General features: G+C 50.7%; 7 protein-coding genes across 11 annotated transcripts; 2 read left to right on the top strand and 5 right to left on the bottom strand.

The window, feature by feature from the left end:
• Positions 1 to 1,720: 1,720 nt before the first annotated feature.
• PV06_06672 lies at positions 1,721 to 4,544 on the bottom strand. Of its 4 annotated transcripts, XM_016407816.1 has the most exons (6): positions 3,765 to 4,544; positions 3,144 to 3,676; positions 2,798 to 3,096; positions 2,594 to 2,727; positions 2,182 to 2,540; positions 1,721 to 2,089 (listed from the first exon to the last, which is right to left on the bottom strand). In XM_016407816.1, the coding sequence occupies exons 2-5, from the start codon at positions 3,472 to 3,474 to the stop codon at positions 2,507 to 2,509; spliced, it is 798 nt and encodes a 265-aa protein (XP_016261296.1). In that variant the 5' UTR covers positions 3,475 to 3,676; positions 3,765 to 4,544; the 3' UTR covers positions 1,721 to 2,089; positions 2,182 to 2,506. The 4 variants fall into 4 exon arrangements, with proteins under 4 accessions (XP_016261296.1, XP_016261295.1, XP_016261297.1 ...); XM_016407815.1 differs by having other exon boundaries at positions 3,144 to 4,544; XM_016407817.1 differs by having other exon boundaries at positions 2,798 to 3,676.
• A 405-nt stretch (positions 4,545 to 4,949) lies between these two features.
• On the bottom strand, positions 4,950 to 7,445 carry PV06_06671 (uncharacterized protein). Its single transcript, XM_016407813.1, has 2 exons — positions 6,717 to 7,445; positions 4,950 to 6,667 (listed from the first exon to the last, which is right to left on the bottom strand). The coding sequence occupies exons 1-2, from the start codon at positions 7,328 to 7,330 to the stop codon at positions 5,521 to 5,523; spliced, it is 1,761 nt and encodes a 586-aa protein (XP_016261293.1). The 5' UTR covers positions 7,331 to 7,445; the 3' UTR covers positions 4,950 to 5,520.
• Positions 7,446 to 10,778: 3,333 nt separating this feature from the next.
• PV06_06670 (uncharacterized protein) lies at positions 10,779 to 12,389 on the bottom strand. Its single transcript, XM_016407812.1, has one exon. The coding sequence runs from the start codon at positions 12,302 to 12,304 to the stop codon at positions 11,093 to 11,095; it is 1,212 nt and encodes a 403-aa protein (XP_016261292.1). The 5' UTR covers positions 12,305 to 12,389; the 3' UTR covers positions 10,779 to 11,092.
• A 1,173-nt stretch (positions 12,390 to 13,562) lies between these two features.
• Positions 13,563 to 15,094, bottom strand: PV06_06669 (ADP-ribosylation factor 6). The gene is made up of 3 exons (XM_016407811.1): positions 14,774 to 15,094; positions 14,296 to 14,711; positions 13,563 to 14,240 (listed from the first exon to the last, which is right to left on the bottom strand). The coding sequence occupies exons 1-3, from the start codon at positions 14,865 to 14,867 to the stop codon at positions 14,187 to 14,189; spliced, it is 564 nt and encodes a 187-aa protein (XP_016261291.1). The 5' UTR covers positions 14,868 to 15,094; the 3' UTR covers positions 13,563 to 14,186.
• A 220-nt stretch (positions 15,095 to 15,314) lies between these two features.
• On the bottom strand, positions 15,315 to 18,103 carry PV06_06668 (uncharacterized protein). Its single transcript, XM_016407810.1, has one exon. The coding sequence runs from the start codon at positions 17,354 to 17,356 to the stop codon at positions 15,410 to 15,412; it is 1,947 nt and encodes a 648-aa protein (XP_016261290.1). The 5' UTR covers positions 17,357 to 18,103; the 3' UTR covers positions 15,315 to 15,409.
• Positions 18,104 to 18,340: 237 nt separating this feature from the next.
• On the top strand, positions 18,341 to 20,291 carry PV06_06667. 2 transcript variants are annotated; one of them, XM_016407808.1, is made up of 4 exons: positions 18,341 to 18,474; positions 18,540 to 18,555; positions 18,611 to 19,143; positions 19,191 to 20,291. In XM_016407808.1, exons 1-4 carry the CDS (start codon positions 18,401 to 18,403, stop codon positions 19,960 to 19,962), a joined length of 1,395 nt encoding a protein of 464 aa, XP_016261288.1. In that variant the 5' UTR covers positions 18,341 to 18,400; the 3' UTR covers positions 19,963 to 20,291. The 2 variants fall into 2 exon arrangements, with proteins under 2 accessions (XP_016261288.1, XP_016261289.1); XM_016407809.1 differs by lacking the exons at positions 18,341 to 18,474; positions 18,540 to 18,555 and having other exon boundaries at positions 18,570 to 19,143.
• A 1,139-nt stretch (positions 20,292 to 21,430) lies between these two features.
• On the top strand, positions 21,431 to 23,603 carry PV06_06666 (TIGR01456 family HAD hydrolase). Its single transcript, XM_016407807.1, has 2 exons — positions 21,431 to 22,080; positions 22,146 to 23,603. Exons 1-2 carry the CDS (start codon positions 21,671 to 21,673, stop codon positions 23,110 to 23,112), a joined length of 1,377 nt encoding a protein of 458 aa, XP_016261287.1. The 5' UTR covers positions 21,431 to 21,670; the 3' UTR covers positions 23,113 to 23,603.
• Positions 23,604 to 23,959: the final 356 nt, after the last annotated feature.

Below are 23,959 nucleotides of genomic sequence, written 5' to 3'. Positions count from 1 at the left end.
TCAATATAGTCACTATTACCTATAATTTCAATCAACTTCGCCTATTATAAAGAATAAATTCCAAAGGTCAACTGGAGGTATCTGTCCACCCGGCCATCATTTCGTCATGTCTTCGGTACTGCCGATCAAGCAAATTTGTGCAATCAGGAGGAAGCCCTGTTTGACGCGCAAGGAGTATCTTGACTACCGTTTTAATGTCCATGGTGCAATTACGGACGGGACTGACAATAAAGATGAAAAACCACAGTGAGATGTCCTGCCTGGGAATCGACAAGTCAGGAAGAGTTGTATACTGACATTGCGATCAAAGTAAATATATCCAGACCCAAGTGTTTGACTCCGTTTTCGGGGCAAGACAAGGAGGGCCGTTCAATGCCAACCAGCATTGGGTCGGCCGTGACGATGTGACAGAGCTCTTCTTCAGGAACGGTGAACACGTGCTTCGATGCTTCACGTCCGACCACGTCAAGGAGAAGGTGGGCCCGGATGGTGCCCAATTCGCCGACTTTGAAACCAACGTTGTACTCATGGCGCACGAGAAAGTGGTGGATGTCATCGACACGAGACTCGCGAGTCGCCGTCTCGAGCCCGGCTTGTTCAAACCTGGAGGAAGTGCGACGGTAGCCCTGTACTTCATCTCCTCTGCCGATCATGGGACCGAAGGGAAACGACTCGAAGCCAGACTCACTCCTCTCCTCGTCGATGCCCTCCAGCGGCATTGCCAAAATGAGGTCTGGCGACTGGAAGCCAATATCGGCACCGCGTCAAAGGAATTTGACCTCGCTTCGTACTTCGGCGGAGGAGGGATGCCACCCTTTTGCTTGGTGTACAAGGCTTTCCTCAAAGGTCGTGCCTCTGTGCCCTTCTTCAGGAAGAGTCAACGTACCTTTGAAGCCACTGCACACGAAAACTTTGACGTGCATTCGTCTTTTGTCTTGTTTGGAGAAGAAGCGTTGATCATGGATATGGACGGGGAAATCAGAGTATGTTGAATTTCTTTCTTGGGCCTTTCCGAAAGCTAACGAGTTGTCCAGTTCGCTCCTGACCGTCAGCCTTGTTTTCCAGATTTACCTGGTCCAACACATTTGAGCATCTAGGAGCGACTCCTTTTCTGGGGGTTTCGTGAGCTGTCCAAGAATATCCAAAGGAGAAATGCAACGGAAGAAAAGTGACATCGGTAATATTTGAGCGCGGGAATGAAGAAAGCCACGCCACGTGCAACGGGGGGGATCAGCGAGATGTCTGTTACCTACCACTACTCATACAATTCCATCTTGACGATGCATCAAAAATATCTCGATCATGAGGTTCTCGACCTCGGTATAACTCCCGTAAGGATTGTCTTATCTGGTAATACCGTCTCCCATTCCCGATTAGTATCTATCGAGACACCAAGAAATATGAGTGGCGAGTAAGACGATACGATTTCACGTGATTCGAGGCGATATCTCGGAGCACACAGTATATTCCCCGTAATATTGTCGTCGCCTTCGCTCGTCTCGGGTCTCTCGCTTGCAAGTCTTTTGCACGAATCAATCAATACGGCTTGACGTCTTTCTGCACATTCTCACGAGGCTAGAGGTCTCCGGACGAGCGCAATGTTTCTGGATTAGGGATCGATGGTGGGTGTGTATGTGGTCTATGCGAGGGTCTTTCTGCTGGCCGAAAGCGAACAGACGGACTAAATAATCAGGGAAAAAACGGGTGTCAAAAACAACAAGGTCTATATCTGCATTTACTCTCTCTGTACATACAAATGATTTTCGCCACGTAATGATGATAATGATGATAACTCAGCCCTAAGGCCGCCATCATCATCATCAGAAACACACCAACCCACCCCCTGTCTGGTACTCAGCCTCGTAGACCTTTCCACACACATCACTTTAGCTTGTGTACTCTACGATATCTTGCCGGTACGTTCGCCACTCCGTTTCCCTAGCGTATCCGGATAAGTAAAAATCCGCGTCCAGGTCTGACAGGGTCAACCTGGGATGTTTTTTTTCCTTCTAGGCGTGTTGTTTTGAGGAGGATCCCGTTTGGCCGACGTCCAGGAAAAAGAAAGAACTGCCTTTTCGTTTAGTAAGGCCTGCTAATGCATGATCTGGGGGGACAGCAGACCGCCCCAGAGTCCAAACATATGTCAGCAAAGGGACCTAGGTATCCAATGGCTGCGCTTACGAGTAATCTTTGCCGCCTCGGAATCTGTAGGCCACATGCTTCTAGTTCACAACAACAACAACAACGTCCCTCTCCGTGCTCTTGGAAGTTCGGACTTTATGAGTTGAGCAAATGCCGAGACTATGAATCCTTGCAGAGTCAGAGAGTACTTCCCTGGGAACAGTTGGAACTTTTCAGTAGAGTTGAAATCTACAAAACAATTCTCCTTAATGAGAGGAACAGGCCTGTCGCGCCAGCGCGCAGATTTTATGTAAGCTAAGATACTCCACGAATCATCACTGCGATCATCACTCCTAAGGACGAATTTCCAGCGCTCCATGATTGCCTAATCGATCAGTCGTCCATAGTCGTCGAGATAACTAACAAGGTTGCATTAGTGGCGAATCTAAGAAGTACCAAATTCGACAGTTACCTTTGTAAATAGGGAGAGAGGCGAAAGTTCGGCATCCGGGTTGCTCTTCGCAGATATCGAATGGCTCTGGTGAAGTATTGTTCATTGTTGTGAGAGTAAGTCACATTGCCAAGGTGCATCAGCGACTCTGCGGCCTGGTGCGCATTAGTAAATTTCTATAGCCATGCGAAACGGTGGCAATGTGATGTGCGTGGCAACACTGACCTCTGAAAGCAAGTCACCCGTCAAAGTCCCATCCGCTTCAGTAATCTCGACAGCCCTCGAGAGGAAGTCGACCGCTGGAATCAGCATACCACGAGCTTCCACATAATCTGCTGTATGCGCCCGAGCGTCAGCCTCTACGTTGGCACGGTCGGCTTCTCGAGCCTCTTCCGACGACGAATATCCGATCCTATCATTCGTACTGAGTGGCCGACCACTACTGCCGCTAGACGATCCCCCTTCCTGCCGATGTATTCGCGAAAGGGCAGCCTGCGACCGGGCGAGCCAATTTTGGCCAAGGCCTATCGAGCATGAGCCAAAGTCATACATGGAGACATGATTCACTAACCTCGAAGGGCGCCTGCGTCTTCGGGGTTTCTCGTGAGTAGGAGAAGCCATTGAGCCATACACCAGTCCGAAATATCAACCACACCAGCACTGTCTACCTCGGGATATGCTAATTTCTGCAAGGCACAGATAACGAGGATCTGGTCGGCGGCATACTCCGGAAAGCGGACGAAGCCTGTACTCTCGAAAGTCGATATTGCTGCCCTGGCAGTGAAGATTCGCTGTTCCCAGGAAATAGTCCCTTGCGGATTTTCGGATATACGTCGAACATCGCGAATCGCTCGTTGATTTTGGGACTCCTGTAGTTGATTCAACCCATTCCTGGTAGGCATTGTCTCATCAAATATGTCTGCAGATCTCGGTTGTGTCGTTCAGCAATTTTTCTGACGGGCTTTTATAGCTTTTCTTCACACAGAGTTCGAAGGGGACGTTGCATCCTATCATCGGTTTTGAGCAATGAGGTGAGGAGGTTTCTTCAAAGAGAATCCGGCGGTTCCCTGTGGGTTCCACAGTCCAGGCAGATATCTCTTGAGGCTTCAGGATTCGATGTTAGAGTAGTGGCCTTACGATAAAAGGGTGGTGAAACGGCAAGGCCGTGCAAACGCATGAACGAATCACGTACCTGTCGCAGATTAACAGAAGCCTACTGAGCACGACAGTAAGATGTATGCTGGGCCAATATCAGGGCGTCTCGGACCCGCCACTGGCGTTCCCCCTGGGTAGAGGCTGAGAAAAGTCTGATTCTGCAGTCGGCATGTGGCGAAAGCGTCCATTGAGACCTTACCGTAGGGACGTCGGCGTTATGCGAAAGCGAGAAGCGCGGCTGCCAATATGATACGTGGACAGCGACGACCATGACCCGTCCGAAGCGGATCGACGTCTGAGCCCGCTACGGGGGAAGGGGCACCTTGCTAGAGTGAATTAGACTTGCCTGCAGTTCCATTGCGACGCCAATGCGTGTGCCTGGAGATGGGTGGCGAACAGCAAAGCCATGAGGCTAGAGAGCTAAGTATACCCATGCGCAGGAAAGGACAGATCACTTGCGAGGAACCTAGGCTCGAATCACCGTCCTTGCGTGCTGGGGAATTGCCAGCCCACGGCAGTGAAAGGATCCATCGGCACGCAGTCCCCCAGTTCATCGAGTACAAATCCGCTTTATCAGGAAAGGCGGAAATGTGATCGTGGGACTAAATCTGAATATTCCAAACACAGGCAAAGTGTGATCAAGTCGGTGGAATTCTCTCCCTTTCTCTGTCTCTCTCTCTTGGCAGGATGGCATGGCACTGCAGTCAACGAGAATACGAGCCAGGGCGACTGAGCGCGAATTCCTCATTCCAGTTCCGTCTGCTCGGATGATACGGAAAGAGAGTTGAGTTCTTTTTTTCCATCGAGAGAGAGAGAGAGAGAGAATAGAAAAGATATTAGGAGTTTGCTGGAAAGGGAGATGTCATAGCCCCGATCAGCACCAAAGTCCCCTAGCGAGGATGACCGGGCGAAGCACAACCGATTCGTCCGTTACGGAAAAAGCAGGAAGAGTGAATGTCAGATTTCGTAAGCCTTTTGATCGAAGTGACAAAGGGACGAAGGTCTAGAAAGATCCGTTTTGATGCCGGCGCGCGGAAATACAGAAAGGCCGAATCTACGATTTTATGATTTAGTAAGCCTCACTAGCTGGAAATACGCAAGCGAGAGACCCTGATGACGCGAAATCTACGGAGCAGCGGTCCTCGCATTCGCACTGGAGACAGACACCGACTCTACGGAGTACAAATCCCTAGACCGGGGAGCAGGCCTTCAGAATATTACTCGTATTATTGTGAGGTCAAGCTTAGGTATATCTGAAGCCTATATCTTGGCTGCTTATCGCTTTCGACATTCCTGACGGTTAAATATCTAGAATTCATATGATTCTCGGACTTCTCTCGCCTGGGACTGTGGCATAACCACCGACTCTCATCCTGGATTACAACCTCGACGGCACCAAGTCCTTGACTTTTTCCCCAGCTCTATCAAATGTGGACCGTTGCTCCCATCTCAAGGACATTGCACAGCAGGTGGAATCAACAATCTGTTTGATGATCGGATCCGCTGCTGGCCAAGAGAGGGCTAATGGACGGTCAAACCGTGCTCCAATGCTCAAATCGCGCTCAAGCCAAAGATCTAACTTTTGCCTGCTAATGCCGAGTTTGCTTTTAGACACCCTTATCCCTATTAGTATTTGAATTGAATGGTATGAAAGAACAAAATAACTCCCGCCTATGAGATTCGTGAATGTTGTTTACGCCTGTTGCCGACGTGACATTATGTGGGAGGCTGGAATGGAGAAAGGTTACACCTTGGAGGAGGGTAGACCGACTCTCAAGGGGCCAATGTGGACCTCATATCGAGGTCACTCGTGTTTCTGGTCGAGCCATATTGGGACGGTGTTTGATGACCATCTGCAGCTCGCGGAGCATGTTGGTCGTGTTGTCGGCATGCTCTTGCATGGTCGCGCGTTTTTTGCGGTCCTGCTGTAACTTGCTAAGTTTTTCTTCACGGCTCATTGGTGTCCATGACATCCTCTTTCGTGGCATGGCCACAGCCTCAAACACCTCCTCGTCTAGCCCACCGTCAGAGGAGCCCCTTTCGTCGCCACTCAATAGTCGGAACGCCTCCGCAGGACCGCCATCGACGATGGTCAGTCCACCGAGACTGCTAGGAGAGGGGGACCCAGGAGACCGAATGTCACTAGATGCTCTTGAAGATCTTCGTTCAAGATCGGCATCCATGTTGAGGAACATCGTATTCCTTCCCTTCTCCCATTGGCTCAACGTGCTACGGATTTCTGCACCCAAGCTCTCATAGCTACGGGTAATAGCCATGCTGAAGGTCGAGTCGTCTTCAGTCGCCGATGATCTTTGCATTTCCTCTTTGAGTAAATGTACTTTAGCGTTGAGAGAGCGGATGGAGTTGACGACGGCGTCAAAACGACGCATTTGCGCCATAGTGTGTCGTTTCTGTGGAGTCATAATTTCCAGGCCGGTCTCATTGGACGCGCTCTCCTCGCCGGTCCTGGTATGAGAGCCGTCACCAAATTCTTCTCGGACAAGAGCCGCACGAACTACGTGGGCGCCCCGAGAGATTCCTGCTTCAGATTCCTGCAGAAGTTGTAGTATTCTTCTCCACTGACGAATGTTGTACCATGTGGAGCCTGTGTGAAGTGCAAGTAGATCACAAAGGAAGACCTTTCTCGCCATTAGGTGTAGTCGGAATAAAAATCGTAATTCTTTCAAGGAATCTTGGGCTTCCCTGGAGATATTGTTGGCAAATATGACGGCGTCAGTATAATCTTGCATGGAAACTTCGTAAATGTCATGATAGCTCTTCAAGTCAAGTTCTCGAATGAAGGGCTGGATGAAATTGTGGGCATCCACCGACTGACTAATACTGCCAGTCAAGGCTGTCCCAAGTATGGCTCGGAGTTCTCGACAGCGAGATGTTGCATTGTGGTCTTCGAGCCTGCTGATAGGTGGCATAGGGTGACTTCTAGATCTACGTCAGCGACAGGAGCGAAGGAGATCAGGGCTGTACTCACATCTCGTAGCCTCGTGAAACCACTTCCACCTCTTGTATGAAGCGCAGTCCTGCGGAAGTCACGGTGTCAAGGTTGTATGATTCTGCAACCACTTTCGCCAGTGACAAACCCGCAGAACGCCTGATGAACTCCAGATATTGCCGGCGTGCAATGTACGCAGTCACAAAAAGACCCCCTAGGATGAGGAGCAGAGAGAGGCATATTTCAGACCACGCAACAGATTCTTGATTCTGATAACGCCGCCTCAGGAATTGTAGAAACCATGCTATCAGAAACGAAATCCCCGCGGTCATAATAGCACCTCTTGTCGAGAAGGCGGTTGTCTGAAGTGTCTGTTCATCATCTTGCATATGCCTCCTGGGCTTTGGGTCATCTTGGAGGAGTTGGGAGGCAACGATAGTGTAACGAAATCGCTCTAGAAACTTCTCGTTCGCGACGTCGGTGGCCGAACTGGCGGATTGACGAAAGGCTCGCAGGCGTTCTTGAAGTTTTGGAAGACCTTGGGGAGCGAATGTTCGTGGAGGAGTTTGAGGAAGATCGGCGGCTTCGAACGGCACAGCATCTGCTTCAAGATACTCGGCTATAGGCGACTCATTGTAGATTAGAGCTTCCATGTCATGGTCGATTCATTGAGTGATTGAAGAGGCGAGAAACATGCAGCAGCTAGTGAAACAGTGTGAGTGTTAATAAAGGTATAGGGCGAGGGAGGCAGGGAATGATGCGCGTGCGGTGACAGAAATGGGTATAGAGTACGGCAAAGAACAGCACAAGCCACAGTTGATAGATAGCACGGGATAGAATGAGCACCCTGCGCTTATCCTTGTCTTCAGCCCTGATTCTTTGTGTACAGTACTCCGTATGTGTGGATGACGCGCCGGCGGCTGACAGCAATTTCAAGGCCCAGTAATAAAAGTAGGTACCTATTGACATTCGCTGTGGCTGTGATAGGGGCCCAAAAATAATAAGCCCCGGCGGCTTCTGGGGTACGGAGATGATCCCTGGCCACTAGGGAGTAATGAATCCGATCGACGTGGCTTTTTACGTGTCCAAATTTCCGATGGTGTTGATGTTGATGGACCTTTGAAAACCCTCAGCCTTGTCATCGGCTTTGTTGTTGTTGTTGTGGCTGTTGATTGCTCTGATTTCAACAACCAGTCAATATGAAGTCGTTCTGTTCAGTCTTATGATACTAACCACTTCTATAAAAATATAAATTCACAGTAACAAGCTCCAACGTAGCTGGCACAAGATGAATCACAATCTATCTTCCGAACTACGAGGCCGGTCAAGATGGAATCGCGATACCGCCCTCATGATACGCGTCTACTCAGCATTCACTGCGCATGAATTTTCTGATGCCGGCGGTATCGCGACTCACCGGCTTGAACACACAATGTAGGTGCAAAGAATTCCTCAGGCAGTGATGCCACTCTTCATCCCTTTTCAATTCGTCACTTGTCAACAACCCGGAGAATCAGAGAAGAACAGCTTCATCAATATCAAATCACGTATCATGGAGCAATCAATCTTTGGAAAGACAGAAGCAGGAGATTCCTCTGGTGACACTGTCGCGACGACTCCTGGTGACACTATGGATGTCGATGTCAACGTGTGCGCAACTGCAGACACCCCAGACACCGCAGATGTTGATGTGGATGTGGATGTGGACATGGCTGACAAGCCACCAAACGACGACGACAACGAAGAATCATCAGACCGTGACTCTCTTCCTGACCTGACTGACATTGAAGCTCGTCATCTACGCAAAACCCCCAACCATGAGGTCAAGACAACGGAGCGTCAAGGTCTTTTGTACTCTGGCTTTTTTCGCCAATTACAGCTCAAACCTCAAAAGTATCTCGAATTCTACAATGGTGTCATATGGCCTCTTCGCTACAACCACATTGAGGAGATTCAGAGAGGTACACCGGCAGGCTACAGAGCGTTCACCAATCGTCTGTTGAGAGGTTATGGCTACATCATATGGCCCTCCAACTCCGCGCCCACGTCCGAATGGCTCATTGATGTAGAAGATCTCGACGAAGGTGATGTTCGCTTGACATATGTGAAGCCTACTGGAAGAAATGGCGCAAGCACCGTCCCTGAGAATGCCAGGTACGTACCTGCCTACCAACCACACTTGCGTGGTCCTTTACTCTTGGCCAAAACTACCACTACTTCTACCTCTTCTTTGCCCTTTGCCCTTTTCTTTTTTCTTTCTCTATCCCCTTTTGCGCTTTTTGCTAAATCATCAGAACAGATTCTGCACAATCTTGGACGCTTTGTGGGCGCGCATGAGGAACGCAATTTTCACTCGACGCACACAAACCACCGCTCCCAACCGGCGAGTACGTGCAAGACAAAACAGCAACAAAGCAAGATGTCGTCAATCAAGTTCATTTGTTGATGACAACGAAACCGACTACGACGACATTGAAGGTATCAGAAACAATACCATATCTCCTCAAACATTCTTGGAGCGTGCGCGTGGAAGGACTCAACAGACAGTCCTAAATTCACAGGCAACAACAACAACAACAATGGCCCATGCCAATGCCAATGCCGCTGGCAGTTCAAACCAAAAGTTGACCTACGAAGAACTCGATCAAGCCCTCGACCGACTCCAGGCCACACTGTCCGACATCCGAGAGCGCAGCGACCCCGACATGTTTGCGAGCCTGTGGGAAGAAAAGATCATGCGACTCGACGAGATCGAGGCTGGGCTCCCCCAAGACCCGGCTCTAGTGGCAATGTTTGACAGATCCATCGCTCGAGGCGACATGCCAGCTCCTCCCCCCGGACCGGGCCCCGTCATGTGCAACGAGCCCTTCAACAGTCGAGGCAACCCTTCGAGGGACATCAACCTCAACATCCCTCCCACCATCCCAGGCACCATGTCCGTTTGGGTCAACGTTGCAGACATGCCCGCCGTCGCTCTGAACGAGGCCGACATCATCACCACCGGTTTTGGCGATTTGTCGATCGGTGGTGGTGATGGTGGCTCGTCTCACCACTGGGTAGACGCCCCTGTCGATCAGCTCGACATGGAACGATTCATCAAAGGGGTCAACGAGAGAATCACTCCCACACCATCAAAGGTGATGGGTTATGTTTTGAGTTATGGATGGAATGTGAGTTTTTCTTTCTTTTTGTTTCTGTTGCTACACAAGACTAATAGAATCCCCAAAGGATTCCTGCCGATTTATCTCTACCGGTCAATTCGAGACCTGTGGTAGAATCTTGTCCTCTTCCTCCACCTCCACCACCACTGTCGCCTCCTCATCCTCCTCCGTCGGTCCTTCCTCCACCGACTTCCCACCTCAACAATGGTCGGTCATTCGTCAAGGATGGTCGAATTTCCGCAACGACCTCGAGCGAGCGGCCCTCGACGGTGTCAAGATCTGGAGGATCAAGGTGTGTGTAGTAGCTCTGCCATGAGAGATTGAGAGATCGAAAGACAGAGAGAGAATGTGTGTCTAAAACTTGGGTCCTTTGGATTGAGTTTAGTCTCTTGTCTTCAAAATGCAAATCAAAATGAATTTCAAAATCTTGTCACTTTCCTTTTAGTTTTGTCTCACTTGTTCTCCAGCCGTGGTGGTAATGTTCAGGGTAGGGATTGTATCTCAGTAGGACACCGTATGAAGTCATGGGGTTAGAAACACATGTTGGGTTGTATCTCGGTCGGTCACCATATTACCATAGAGTGATGAGTGTCACGCTTACTTGATTGTATCTCAGCAGTACACCATGTAGTACAGACACAACACATGGGAATGTATCTCGATGGTCCACCGTGGGCAGTGATGAGAGTAAAACGCACTCCAGGGATTGCATCTCGGCGGTACACTATATGTGGTATGACATCCGTACAAGCAGACTATAACCCACTTTGTACACGACAATGACCGTCTGATCTAGTCCTATTTCCTGTCTGATAACTCCTCCCCTACGGCCGACTTTTACCTATTTCCAAAACCATGACTTTTCCATACGGTGTCCTACAAGACCACACAAGGCGCTTGACCTCAAGAGCAAGGACGTACCTTGATACTACAATTGAGAACCGCCGTTAAATCCGACTTTTCATGCTACGAAAACCCTCCGAAACCAGGCCATACAAGACAAGGACAAAAACAAACTCCAACCTCGCTATGCTCGCGTTATTATAAACACAAGGTTTTCCATAAGAGCGGGCTGGTCACCGCAATCATTACAGGCCGTTAAAGCAACAACAGCAGCAGCAGAGAATTTGCAAGCAGGTGTTCAGTCGACAAGAGACCCCCAGCCGAAAACAAATCTCCTCTCTGCTTCTCACCCTCAAGCCTCTATCCTCGAATTCGCCCCATTACACACACACAACATCATCATCATCATCATCAAGGCCACCATCCCATCCTCTCGTAACTGGCAATCATCGCTCTGATCTCATCAGCCGTCAACTTTTCATGTTCGTACTTGAACCCGGCGACCCTTTCGAACAAAGCCCCATCCAGACTGAGGTCCGCGTCCTTGAGCAGTTCCTTCTCCAAGAAAGGAGTCAGTGGGCCAGGTTTGGTGATGGCCTTTTGCTCCAGCATATCGGCCCATGGCTGCAACAGATCCTCATTCAGCTCGTCGACGACACTCTCGAGATGCAGCCTTGCGAATTGAGAGATCATAGACCCCTGGAAGCCGGTCTTGATACCGAAAACTTGGGAGAAGATTTCTGCCATGTCACCTTGACTTGTTTGACCGTGGTCGACGATATTGAAGACGGGAACATTGCCAGGCCCCTCCTCGCCTTTCGAACCCAGCGTTGATCTCCTGCTGGTGGTCGGTGAGCCCGCGGGTACGACCGAGTTGGTTGACCTCCACACCGCAGCTTCCCACAACGCTCGAGCCATGTCCTCGACGTGAACGGTGTTGATCTTCAGGTCCTCGGTCCAGAGCCACTTCAGCTCCTTGTCCTCTTCCTTGTAGACTCGTGCCATGCACAATGCCTTTGCGATGAATTTGGAGTCGTACTCTCCATAGACATGCGCAGGACGTAGGATGACCAGGTTCAACCCCGGGATGCGAGACAGCTCCTGTTCAGCCTCTAGCTTGACCTTGGCGATTTTCAGCCATGGTTTCAGTTTGTCCTGCTCCGTGCGCGGGCTCCGGTTCGGGGCGTAGACCACGCCCGTGCTGACTTCCACAAAGGACTTCACCCCTCGTGTCGCTGCCTCTCTGGCCAACGTGAGGCTGACTTGATACGATCGCAATCTGTATACTTCAGGAGTCTGTGACCAGGCCGTCTCCGCTGCGAGGTTGAAGACATAATCCCAAGTGGCATCTGGTCCGTCTGGATGATCGAAAATGCGCGACATCGAAGTCTCACGCGAGGCATCGGCCTGTATGAAGAACTGTGGTGAACATGGTTCGCTGAATTCTGGCGCAAGGTGGGCCAACTGTGGAAGAACCTTGTCGACAATGCGCACGGAGGAAGCAAGATTTTGAGAATGAATGTACTTTGCTAGAAATCGACCGATGTAGCCGAGTCCGCCCACGATCAGCACAGAGGGTTTGGAAGTGGCGTTGGTGGGGGATGCGCCTGTCGGATGTGTCATGATGTGTCGTTGCAGGAGAGGTCCTGTTGATGACGGAGGGTACGAAGAGGAGAAGAAGAAGAAGAAGAAGAAGAAGAAGAAGAAGCAGCAGCAGGAGGATCCCAGCACTCCAACAACCAGCACTGACGCCGAAAGGAAAGGGAAAAAGGGTTGGAAGAGGTCTCTGAGTCCACAGGTCCTGAGAGTAAGTCAGTGGTTGTGCGAGGAGGGGAAGCAATAATGAAATGGGGTCTCAGCTCACGCGCGCGCAAAGGGGGGGGTAAGACGATAAAGCACCGCCGGTCCGTCAATTCCACTGGAAACAGGGATGCCGGATCTTATTAGAAGTCAAACGAGATCGCAAAGCTGGCACGGCCCGAATGGCAGCAGGCACTCTCCAGACGGCGGACTCGTCCGCACACCCACAGGAGGGCCAGTGGCCAGAGGATGGCGCAATTATTGACGGCCGGCGTCGAAGTCGTGGAGTGTCGCGCGAGAGATCGAGAAGTAGAATGTAGAGTCCGAGTTTGTCGATATTACGCTCGTTGGAAACAAGAACTTGTTCATATGCCGCTGGAATGCGGAATTGAATGATTGGCGTCCTCCGGGTGCATAGGCCCTTGCATTGGCGCCACTCGGTGTGCGCATAAGGTAAGGGAACCTGAACTCTGGTTCAGGGGCTCGTGGCAACTGTGTTGTCTGCATCACCTCATGCAGGTCCCAGAGCTAGCACTCAGGGGTGCATGCATCTTAGATGTCTGTTTCTGAGGCGGTAGCTGCATGCGGTGTAACGAGTATGGGATATGCAGGTTACACCATACCTAGAAGTAGCTGCAGGCGTGATTGATGGAGATTGGGGCATCAAGCGCACACCAGCAACAGGAGGCGGGATGAGAGCGGGACCAGACATACCACACGCCCCTCCAACGCACACTAGGAACCCACGAGGACGCTTCCCAATTTACAAGGAGGGTTCCCTTCTGGCGGTGACGAGGACGATGCTCATTGTATGGAGCTTGGGACATTTGGGCTGATGCCATCGTTAGGGTTAGGCTGGTCTACTTACCTAGTACGTGTTCGCAGCATATAGCGGGACAGAAAGTGATTACAGTTAGTAGGTACCTACTGGGTAGTCAAGCGGTGTCTCTAAGGCTACTGGTGCTGAGGTGATAGGGTTGTGTACACTAGGTGACCACGGGCAGAAGTCGAAAGATAACAGGCTACTTGAGACAGGGGTTTGGCGGCATCAATGTGACATTCTCGGGAAGAATAAAGGAATTGCCGTGCACGTTATTGATACAAAATCTATACTCGGTACTACATTAATCACTGACCCAGCTGTTCACCCATGGTGGACAGTATGCTGCCCAAACGGGGGTGCTTCATCGTTTGCATAAGGGCTAGTCTCCCTCGAAGCCCCGTCACTCGGGAACAAAGTCTTAGTACCGACGTTTCATGAACGATCAGACGACCTGTGTGTGGTGTCCTGCCGCCCCTGACCACCCAAAAGAAACTGCTTTCCCTTTTCTTCGCTACTTGGTGCCCAACGGACCCTCGTTCGGGTGTGAAAGATGTGGTGCTCTGTCAGCCCAAGTCGAGACTCCTCCTGGTGAGGAAGAGGCGTAGCCAACACCCTTGAATTCAACGTAGCAAAACCCCATTCATCGGTGTGGAATCGTCCATTAACACCGGACGCACAATATCTCACGCAGGCAATGCTCCGCACAATGCTTTCCCAACGTCGTGTCTGGAACCGCTCAAATTCGCTCACGAACAACCTCTCGAGAACGCTTGCAAATTGGTATCATAGTCGATGATGTCCAGCTCATCGGCGCGCGTCGGAATCCATAAATCAACCACTCATCTTCTACTCCTTTGGAGCCAGGCCTGTGTGCCATGGTGCTCACTTGGCTACTGCTGGTCGAGGTTGTGATTTTACATTCGTGGACAACCAGCTCTGCATACATCTGTCAGCGTCCTGGTTGTTTCTCAGTCGATTGGGGGTTCCTTACCAGCCCTTCAAGCAATCCTTCACCAGTAGTTGCGCAGCTAGGCACAACGTACCATATTCGTTCTTTCAATTGGCCCAGTCTTAGCTTTTCGGTAACTTCGGTTGGCGTCATAGAGCCCGGAATATCTTGTTTGTTGGCAAACACAAGGAGGAGTGCCTCTTTCATTTCTCGGTCCAATATTATCCTGTGCAGTTCTTGTCGGGCCTCATCGATACGTGCGCGATCATTAGAGTCAACCACGAAGATCAGACCTTGCGTCCCAGAAAAGTAGTGTCGCCAAAGCGGTCGAATCTTGTCCTGGCCACCCACGTCCCAGACGTTGAATTTCACGTTCTTGTACGTGACCGTTTCGACGTTGAAGCCCACGGTAGGAATTGTAGTGACATCTTGATTGAGCTTCAATTTGTAGAGAATAGCTTAAGGGATGTCAGAGTATTCCTACAACATCGAAGGCTTCTCTTGAACAGGGCATACTTACTCGTCTTGCCTGCGGCGTCCAATCCGAGCATCAACAATCGCATCTCCCTCGATCCGAAGATCTTCCCCATCATCTTTGATATTTGGTTACCCATTGTTCGAAATGCGCAGATTACAGACAAAAGATGCGATAGAATGGTCGGTCGCGTTCCAGAGGCTGAGGGCGCGCGCTTTGCGAATCGGTCACAATGGAGGCTGACGGCCTCTCGTATCAAGGTCGAGACGCGCGGATGGAGGTGTAAATACAGGTAAGGCGTCGAAGGATAACGTCCAGGCTGCGGACGGCACCAAGTCTGGCGACGGCTTTAAAGGTATCGAGAAGTGGAAAATCGTAGATTAATTGACAATTGCACGTCGAGCAACCAGGAGCTGCTGGAAATTATTCTTCCCTGCAATTCTCCGGCGCGCTTCATCCAGGCCAGACGCGGCTCACAGGAAAGGGGCTTACGGGGAAAGAGGAGAATTGACCAAAATGGCATTAGCTCGTGCTTATCTCCCACGCATTCTTATCGCCTTCGGTGTGATGATGTATTTTGTTTATTACCAAGTTAACGGAGGCACAAATACAGGAGTTCTTCCACAATTCCATGATCGGCCTGCTTGTCAGAGTCTCCTCATGATAGAGCTCTCTTTCCAATTATATCCCGTTTTTGATCTGACCATCCACATCAGTCTCATCAGGTGCTGTGAGCATACCGTCGACAAAACTCCAGCCTTGTCGTCGCATGTTACCCCATTTCTCGGCCACTTTGTTCGTGACGAGGTCTCCTGTCGCAACAGCATCCTCTTTGGAATCGTGCCCCGCTTCACCCGCTGTCTGAATTGACCTCGAGAGATACTTTTGGCTCAATATCCTAAGTCCATATCTGAAGGGCAAGCCACGAGGATGAGGGTACAATAGAACTGTATCTATAACCAAGGGGTGAATGACTCGGCAGACATTCAGATCATTCTCAATGGAGTGCCCTATCAAAGGCGTCTCCTGGCTCAGATGTTCGAACAACAGTTCTCTCGCTGCTGCCGGTGAATCCACTTTTCGTAGGACATGTGTTTTCCCCTCAGATGAGGCTATAACACCGTCCACTGACGCTGGGTGATACGATGGTGTAGCGGCGAAGTCGTGAGGCGTAACCCCCGAGAATCTAGTGTTGAGGTCCAGTATTTCACCATATGGGCGCACGAGGATGTCGAGGAGAAGTTCATTTGTGGGCCAAGCAACAGCTGTTAGACGAATGACCTCCATCCCGAGAGTGGTATAGCCCATTTCGCAATCAAAGGATACCGGACGTCTCCTTTGAACATCAGATTTGGTGGGGGTATGTTCGAATTGCAAAATGCTGGCAAGTCTTTTCGGGTCCTTCACATTGAAGACGTGAGTAGGGGCTTCTGAGCAGCCTTCACTGCCTTGAGACTTATTGCAGCAAGGATAGGCCGCCTCCGACTGTCCAACTACTCGGGTAGCCTTCGAACCTCCTGTACGGAACGGTTTGGCCCAGTGATAGCGACATTTTCCATTGCTCGTGAGCCGGCCATGTTGATCTCGCCCAAGGAAAACTTGGAATCGGGTGCTGCACCTATCGCAGGTTTCAAATCCACCAGTCGCCGCCGTCCCTGCCTTTGTCTTGGCAATGTCTGTCTCGGTTGGTTTGCTTGTCACATATCCGAATTGTTCCAGCCCTTCGAGGGGTGTATGTAAATGCTTCAGAATGGCAATTTGTTCATCGATAGTCGCCAGGCCAGTTGAAATAGCAATTGCTGGGCCATTTTGTTCTTTGACTTGAGATGGTTTTTGTGAGTCTGCTCCAGTCCACTGACCAACTATCTTGACCCATTCGTCGGTCGTCAATTTTTTGATACGGAGCACCTTTTGAGCCAAAGCATTCTTGTAAATGTTCTCTCCTAATTTGGTAGCTGCTTCTTCCTCGTCGAGGGCAAAGGTGATCAGTTCTTGGTCACTCAGGCCAAGCGACTCTCGACCATCTTTCAGAGCCGCAAGCTTGGAATTCTGTAGCTTCATCTGCTCATGTAGCTTTTGCAGCAACGCCAACCTCGTTTTCAACAAGGCCGGCGCAGCAGGGACCTGGCGAGGCATCAACGATTCAGTCTTGCTGGGACGTTGTTTTGCCACTTTCTGGACGGTGGTTTTGACATCCTTCATTGGTGGAGGCGAGACAGTCCTCGTAACTGAAGCGGGCGTCTGCTTGATAGCAGAGGTGGGACGTGCTTGAAGGGAGTTGATCCGAGGTTTGATGCTATCTTTGGCATATGAGGCTTCATCTGGTACTGTTGAGTGTTTCCCATCACTGAGACTTCTGGGTCGATCAATCACATTTCTGGTGGCTGCCGCCTTCACCGGCTGCTCGACATCTTGACGCGGTCCGGGAGAGTCCAGTCGACGTCTTTTGGCAGGGGGAGAATGTACTTCACCTGCACTGAAAGGATCATATTCTTGTGTCGATATGATAGCATCACGGGCTTCCGACGCCGCTCTTGGGACGGCATGCAAGAAAATACAGCTGGGGAGGCTGCAATCATACCGCCGCGGACATTCAACACTTTTGAAAAGTCCTAGAGCAGAAAACATGGCATCTGGCGAGATCTTAACCTTCGTCGGAGCCTCAGCTATGATATTCCAGTCGCAGGGCCTCGATATGGATGTCAGGGGCAAAGCTTCATTCACCCACGAACATATCCAGGCGAGTGCCACAGTCAGACTGCCGCAGAGTCGATCTAGGCCTCTCAGACGATCAACGCACGTCGGCTCCAAGTCACGCCCGCACTAAGCCAGCAGATTCGACACCTTTCAACGCCTTATCGTGACAACACGAATGGACGAGATAGCGCCTCTTGGAACGGAAGCTAGCAAGCTCAGCGCAAGAGTGGTTGGCTGTCGTCGATGATTGTCGAGGTAGGAGAAAAGATCCGGACGGCGTTCCAGGAGTTAAACAAGTACAGCTGCAATCGAGTGAGTTGGTATATGAACCCGCAGCACCCAGCCTCGGTGTGATAAATGTGAAGTTGTAATGACCTCAGCCTTTGCTGGGCTACTCTACTGCCACTGCATCATTCACCAATCCCAACAACCCGAAAAAACCATTCAAGTCGTGCTGAGGCTTCCCGTTCTTCGCAACTTCGCCGGATTAGATGACAGATCCTTGACCTGTGGGCAACAACGTCGACGAAGTCAAGCACATAGGCCTGGGTATTGGCAGTTCTCTCAGTTCACCGAGAAAGGCTAAGTAGTGAGAGGGGAGTAGATTGCAGAGACGCAAGGCTGCTGTTTCTGAACCCTCCTCGAGGCGTTTTGGGTACTCCGTACAGGAGGACTTAGTTGGTGGGTTGGGGCCTAAAAGTCGGATATTGCACGAAGCACAGCACAGGATTTCAGGCTCCGGCAGGCGTGGCCCAGGCACCTACAAAGCTCTGTAAGGTCCTATCGGCGTTAGCTTTCATCCGTCCCGAAGGCCAACACGCTCAGCCACCAGTCGTCACCGAGGCCGTCATCGGCCCCTGCATGCGCCAAACAATTTACAATATCAACAAGGGTTTCATCCACTGTTGGGAAATGCCCTCCCTTCCCTTTGACCTGCGCAGTATCGACAGACACACTCTTTTCTACACGTCGGATATGGCGGTGGGCACTTTGAAGTCGGGGCAATCTACACTAAGGAAGGCTCAGCATCTCTGTGTTTTGGTACATGGGTGCGTTTTAACCATTGCTCTAACCCTCGCCTCGTACGACGTCATCACTAATTATTCTAACGCAGGCTTTGGGGATACGCGGTATGCGCCCGACATGCAGTTATAACCCGCGCGACCCAGCTAACCATTTGCGTAGACTCACCTCAACTATCTCGCACAGGCTTTGCGCGAGAAGCACAATGATGACAAGCTCATAATTCTGGCCTGCCGATCTAATCCAGGCTCGCTCACCTACGATGGCGTCGAGGTCGGCGCCGAACGAGTTGCCAAAGAGATTGAGGACATGTTGGAAGAGTTAGAGAGAGATGGCTACAAAATCACCCGTTTCTCCATCGTCGGTTACTCACTGGGCGGTCTGGTCGCACGCTATGCCGTTGGACTGCTGTATCACAAGGGCTATTTCGAGAAGATAACCCCCGTCAATTTCACTACTTTCGTCACTCCTCATCTGGGTGTCCGAACTCCTCTGAGAGGATATCAGAATCACCTTTGGAATGTGCTGGGGGCGAGGACGTTATCAAAAAGTGGTCGACAGCTGTTCATGATCGATAAGTTTCGAGGTACAGAGAGACCGCTTTTGAGTGTTCTAGCCGACCCGGACAGTATATTCATTGCAGCCCTCCGCCAGTTCCAGCGACGGTCTTTGTACACCAATATCGTCAACGACAGGTATGTGGGACACAATCGAAACACAACATTCTCTAATAATGAATCAGGTCCGCCGTATACTATACGACCGGCATATCGAAAAGCGATCCTTTTACTGACCTCCAGAAGCTTAATCTTCACTACCTGAAAGACTTTGAGCCTGTCATACTGAACCCCGATCGGCCTATTGAAGTTGCACCCGAGGACCAGTTACCTTCATTTTATCAACGCATCCGGATCAGCAGTCAAACCGTCCTCCGTCGGACACCGATTATTTTGGCATTGGTTGTGCTGATCCCAATAGCCACCGTGGCCTTCCTTGCGAATTCTTGTGTCCAAACCTTTCGCAGCCGCCGCCGCATCCGATTGCACGAGACCGATGAGCAAGGAGTAGGATTTGGCATGTACAATATTCCCTGGATGGTGCGGGAAATGCGTGTGGGTCTTGAAGATGCATTCGAAAATGTCAACGCTGCCCAACAGCAGGACTACCTTCCCCAAGGATCAGAGGAGATCGCTACAAAGCCTGCTTCACCGTCCATGTCCACATTGACAAACACATCTGCCGAATCGCTGCTGTCTGAAAAAGCGGATAAGGCTCTGCTCCAGAAGAAGTCCTCACCGACCGAGAGAGCCCCAGATTTCCCCACCTTGGCCTTGACTCCAGCTCAATTTGCTGCAATCAACGCTCTCGACGATGTAGGATTCCGAAAGTACCCCGTCCACATCCACAAGAGCAGTCATAGCCACGCAGCCATCATTGTGCGGACACCCAAACCTGCATTCGAAGAAGGTAAAGTGGTTGTCAAACATTGGTTGGAGAAGGAGTTCCAAATTTGAAACCATCAGACACCTGTCCACAAGCGTTGTGTCTGTCACGGATCTGTGGGACATCCTGAATCATGACTTGTCAAAATATCATTGACTGACTGGTCGAGGTGTTAATCGAATATGGACGGCATCTCGATTACCTCACGGTAGAAGGGCCATCTTGGCCGTCCGGCGATTATGGTAAGCTACAGGGCCCTGCGCGACATAATGCATTCGTATTTGGCGATTGTCATATTTCTGCATCATTTACAAGTTCAGCATGCATGTTGTCATTTTCAGCGATGGAGTTGGATAGGTGACTCAGGTAGATTCTGAATCTGCGATCATTTGCACTCACTGATACGTGTCGATAACAACATGTAGTAGGCATCGCTCCTCATTCGCCCGAACAAAGTGTTATCAGGTTCTCTGTAAGCCTAAACGGCGTCATTGTGCTTGACCAGGCAGCCAAGCGAAGCCCCTGGACGGGTATGGCCGATGGCCCTTACGAGTTACTTTCTGCGAGGCTGCCCAATTCCATTGAAGCTTTTTGACCGCAAGAACGGAGAAGTCACATGTGAATTGTACCCGGTAACACCTCCAACTTCGCGCTTACGGAGGGAGGTACCTTAGTCGACTGTATTACGCGCACAGGAACGAGCCATTTGGAGATGTTGACTGGGGATCGACGCTCAGGAGGACGGATCAGACCAGAGCCTCAGCACGTACTGTACAAGTAGTCGTCGTAGTCGTCGTACTCGATTCCGTACTCGTCGCAGCACAGCGGCCGGTCAAGAAGAGGTTCTGACTAGGTATCCCGTGCATGCCGAGTTGCAGAAATTGATGGGGTGCAATGAGATCAGTGGCGTCCCGTGCGGCAAATGAAATTTTCACCTTGGAGGTCCAAACGGGGCCCTTGGCGTTGGGTGAATTTGCAGCCTCGGTCAGGCAAAAAAAATAAGCACGGCCTGTGGTACGGATCGAGCGTTGCGGGCGACAGTGTCAATGCCTCAGTGCCACCACTTGTTGAGTGTCATCCCCAAGTCACTTTTCGTGTGGACGTCTGCGTCTGACGGTGAAAATTCATTCCCTTTCTCAGCCTTTTCTTTGGGTTCGCCAGAGATCGTCTCTTTTTCCGCTGGAGCCGCCACTGCAGAAGTTTACACAAGCTCGCAAACCACATGTCGACAACGTCCTCGTTGTACTCCGTATCACTGACAAGTACTTCGACCCATCTCCACCAACCGTCCCAACGCGGCGTCTTTATTGCTCGCAATCTCATTGATAACTTTTCCAACCGCTGGAGTCCTTTTGACGGGCTTCGTCCCCCTCCGGCCGGCCTCATTCGTTGCTGCTGGGGTCTTTACCGTGTAGCGTCTCCGTAACGGCGACGTCATTGTGCAGTGCTATCAATAGGCCTCCTGATGGCAGTAGGTTCCGAATCTTCAAACAACCGACTCGGACTCTCGTTTTCGTGATACCCACTGTTTTGGTTACACTTGTCTGATATCTTTCCACTTTTCTCGCACGTGTGTCCATTGTTGCCTCTTGTTGCTACCCACCAGGGGGGCACGGCCTTGGGGTTGAGTATACGTATAATAAGCCTGGGTAACCCGCGTAGGCGCTATTTCTTCAAGGAGAAAAAGGCACCTCATGGTTCATTCGAATAGAGCACCGTCCTTGTTCTTTGCAGATAAACCGTTTATATCCTGAGTCCAAACGAAATATCACAACCGACATGTCTGCCAACGGCGTTCCTTCTGACATGGACAGAAACCTCCTGTCCCCAATCACCTCCAAGAGAAGAGATACACGGAGACTATCAAACCAGAGTGCCACTCGATCCGATCTGTTCGGAGGTCCTGCTGTTGTCGGACCACCAGACAGCCTCGAGGGCGGCTACAGCAATGCCCACGAAACGGCAAAGGCCATGGAACTGGCCAAACACCATCTGGCCGAGGGATCTGACCTGCCCACCCCTGAAGACTCTCAGCCTGTCACTCCGGATTCGTCGGGATTGAAGACCACAGACAAATATGCCTATGCATTTGATATCGATGGCGTGCTCATCAAAGGCGGCCACGTCATTCCAGAAGCCATTGAAGCCATGAAGGTTCTGAACGGAGAAAATGAATACGGCATCAAAGTGTACGTCGGGATCACCCAGTCCAAACTCTGTCCAAACCCATGAGATAACTAACACTTCCGATTAGGCCGTATATCTTTGTGACGAATGGTGGTGGAAAAACCGAGGAGGAGCGATGCATCCAACTCTCGAACCAGCTCAAGCTGGAAGTGTCTCCCGGGCAGTTCATTTGTGGCCACACGCCTATGAGAGAGATGGCGGAGAAATACCACACTGTCCTCGTAGTGGGTGGTGAAGGCGAGAAATGCCGCACTGTCGCAGAAGGATATGGCTTCAAGGACGTCATTACCCCCGGTGACATCATCAAAGATAACAAAGATACCACACCTTTCCGACAATTGACTGCCGAGGAGATGAAGAATTCCATCAAAAGGAATTATGGTGAAGTCGAGATCGAGGCGGTATTCGTCTTCGCCGACAGCAGAGACTGGGCTGGGGACTCTCAGATCATCCTGGACCTCTGCATGAGTAAGAATGGCCGGCTTGGTACCCGTTCAGAAACGTTCGACGAAGGGCCTCCAGTCTACTTTTCCCACAACGACGTGGTCTGGGCGACTTCGCACACGTACTCACGTATCGGCATGGGTGCTCTCCGCGCATCCCTCGAAGCCATGTTCAGGGCCATCACTGGCAAAGAGCTGAAGACCATTGCCTTTGGCAAGCCACAGCTGGGCACGTTCGACTTTGCAACCAGACTGCTGCAACAATGGCGGAAAGACACCCACGGCATCAACAAGCCTCCGGAGACGGTCTACTTTGTTGGTGACACTCCCGAGTCGGACATCCGAGGTACCAACGAGTTCAACGAGCATGGCGATCCCAACGTCGAGTGGTATTCGATCTTGGTGAAAACTGGCGTTTTCAGGGAAGGCACCAAGCCCGCCTTCATCCCAAAGATGACTGTCGACAATGTCCTGGAAGCTGTCAAACATGGCATGCAGCGCGAATTCGACAAGGCCTTGAAGAACATGACTATCGGCGGCGGAGCACCAGAACTGGCTGATGCCATCGCCGAGGATGACATTGACGTGTAAAGCATCTCTTTTTATTGTCCAGCCCCCTTTTTCTTCGACGACCTTTTTTCTTTCAAAGAACACAGTTTCAGCCCATGACTCGACCTGTGGACAGTTCATATTTCATTTCTTAGACCGTGGTGTTCTCAAAGCCTGCAGGCCGGGTATCAAAGTCAGGCAAACGAATTTCACCACCTACGACTTTACGAAAGCATTTTGGGATGGAGTTGCCGGTGCGGAAATACAAGCCGCGCCACCATTATATCGAATCACAAAGGCGGCATTGGCATGGCGTAAGTGAAATTGGGAGACCTCGTGATGTATGACTTCAACGCTACATAAGCCCGAAGGGCACGAGAGGGTGGACGAGGAGGCTTGTCATACATCGAGCACTCATTTGAATGCGGCTGAGACGGGGGCCGCACAGGAACGATTTTACTTGAGATCGGATACAATACATGTAGTTACGGAAGTGAATACGAAATGACAATTACACTCATGAGGAAAGCTCATCTTATGGTTAGACCCCAAATCCTGACCAAATTTATTTCTGGTTCTTCCTTTGCGGTTGATGAGTTGTCGTGTCAACAGGCTGTTTCGTGTACCAATATTCGTATGAACCAAGAAAGTACGGAGTATAGGCATACGCAATAATCATCGCATACTGCATTGAATGGCATATCCATACAATGCTCCATACATGCATCACATCATCTGTACCCAGTACCGGATACAGTAGAGGTCAGACATGGTAATCTTGGAAAGGCTCCCCAGGCTCAGCAAATGTCATCAGCCATTTTTCAAGTGGGACCCAAGCATCTGCATAAACAGCCCATTCGCACGTTGGTAGCCTTTTGGTGACGGTTTA

This window comes from Exophiala oligosperma (assembly GCF_000835515.1).
Source record: "Exophiala oligosperma strain CBS 72588 unplaced genomic scaffold supercont1.6, whole genome shotgun sequence".
Taxonomy (NCBI): Eukaryota; Fungi; Ascomycota; class Eurotiomycetes; order Chaetothyriales; family Herpotrichiellaceae; genus Exophiala; species Exophiala oligosperma.
Note: the sequence above shows the minus strand (reverse complement) of the source record. Positions and strands in the feature narration are given on the sequence as shown.

Excerpts from the sequence above, each read along its gene's own strand:
- PV06_06672 (XM_016407815.1), bottom strand. The coding sequence starts at position 3,474 with ATGCCTACCAGGAATGGGTTGAATCAACTACAGGAGTCCCAAAATCAA. Across the intron at positions 3,097-3,143 it reads AGACGCAGGCGCCCTTCGAG|GCCTTGGCCAAAATTGGCTC; the intron begins GTTAGTGAATCA and ends CATGCTCGATAG. Across the intron at positions 2,541-2,593 it reads CTCTCTCCCTATTTACAAAG|TTATCTCGACGACTATGGAC; the intron begins GTAACTGTCGAA and ends CAACCTTGTTAG.
- PV06_06671 (XM_016407813.1), bottom strand. The coding sequence starts at position 7,330 with ATGGAAGCTCTAATCTACAATGAGTCGCCTATAGCCGAGTATCTTGAA. Across the intron at positions 6,668-6,716 it reads GTTTCACGAGGCTACGAGAT|AAGTCACCCTATGCCACCTA; the intron begins GTGAGTACAGCC and ends ACGTAGATCTAG.
- PV06_06670 (XM_016407812.1), bottom strand. The coding sequence starts at position 12,304 with ATGACACATCCGACAGGCGCATCCCCCACCAACGCCACTTCCAAACCC.
- PV06_06669 (XM_016407811.1), bottom strand. The coding sequence starts at position 14,867 with ATGGGTAACCAAATATCAAAGATGATGGGGAAGATCTTCGGATCGAGG. Across the intron at positions 14,712-14,773 it reads GGACGCCGCAGGCAAGACGA|CTATTCTCTACAAATTGAAG; the intron begins GTAAGTATGCCC and ends ACATCCCTTAAG. Across the intron at positions 14,241-14,295 it reads AAGGATTGCTTGAAGGGCTG|AGCTGGTTGTCCACGAATGT; the intron begins GTAAGGAACCCC and ends AGATGTATGCAG.
- PV06_06668 (XM_016407810.1), bottom strand. The coding sequence starts at position 17,356 with ATGTTTTCTGCTCTAGGACTTTTCAAAAGTGTTGAATGTCCGCGGCGG.
- PV06_06667 (XM_016407808.1), top strand. The coding sequence starts at position 18,401 with ATGGCGGTGGGCACTTTGAAGTCGGGGCAATCTACACTAAGGAAGGCT. Across the intron at positions 19,144-19,190 it reads ACCAATATCGTCAACGACAG|GTCCGCCGTATACTATACGA; the intron begins GTATGTGGGACA and ends ATAATGAATCAG.
- PV06_06666 (XM_016407807.1), top strand. The coding sequence starts at position 21,671 with ATGTCTGCCAACGGCGTTCCTTCTGACATGGACAGAAACCTCCTGTCC. Across the intron at positions 22,081-22,145 it reads AATGAATACGGCATCAAAGT|GCCGTATATCTTTGTGACGA; the intron begins GTACGTCGGGAT and ends ACTTCCGATTAG.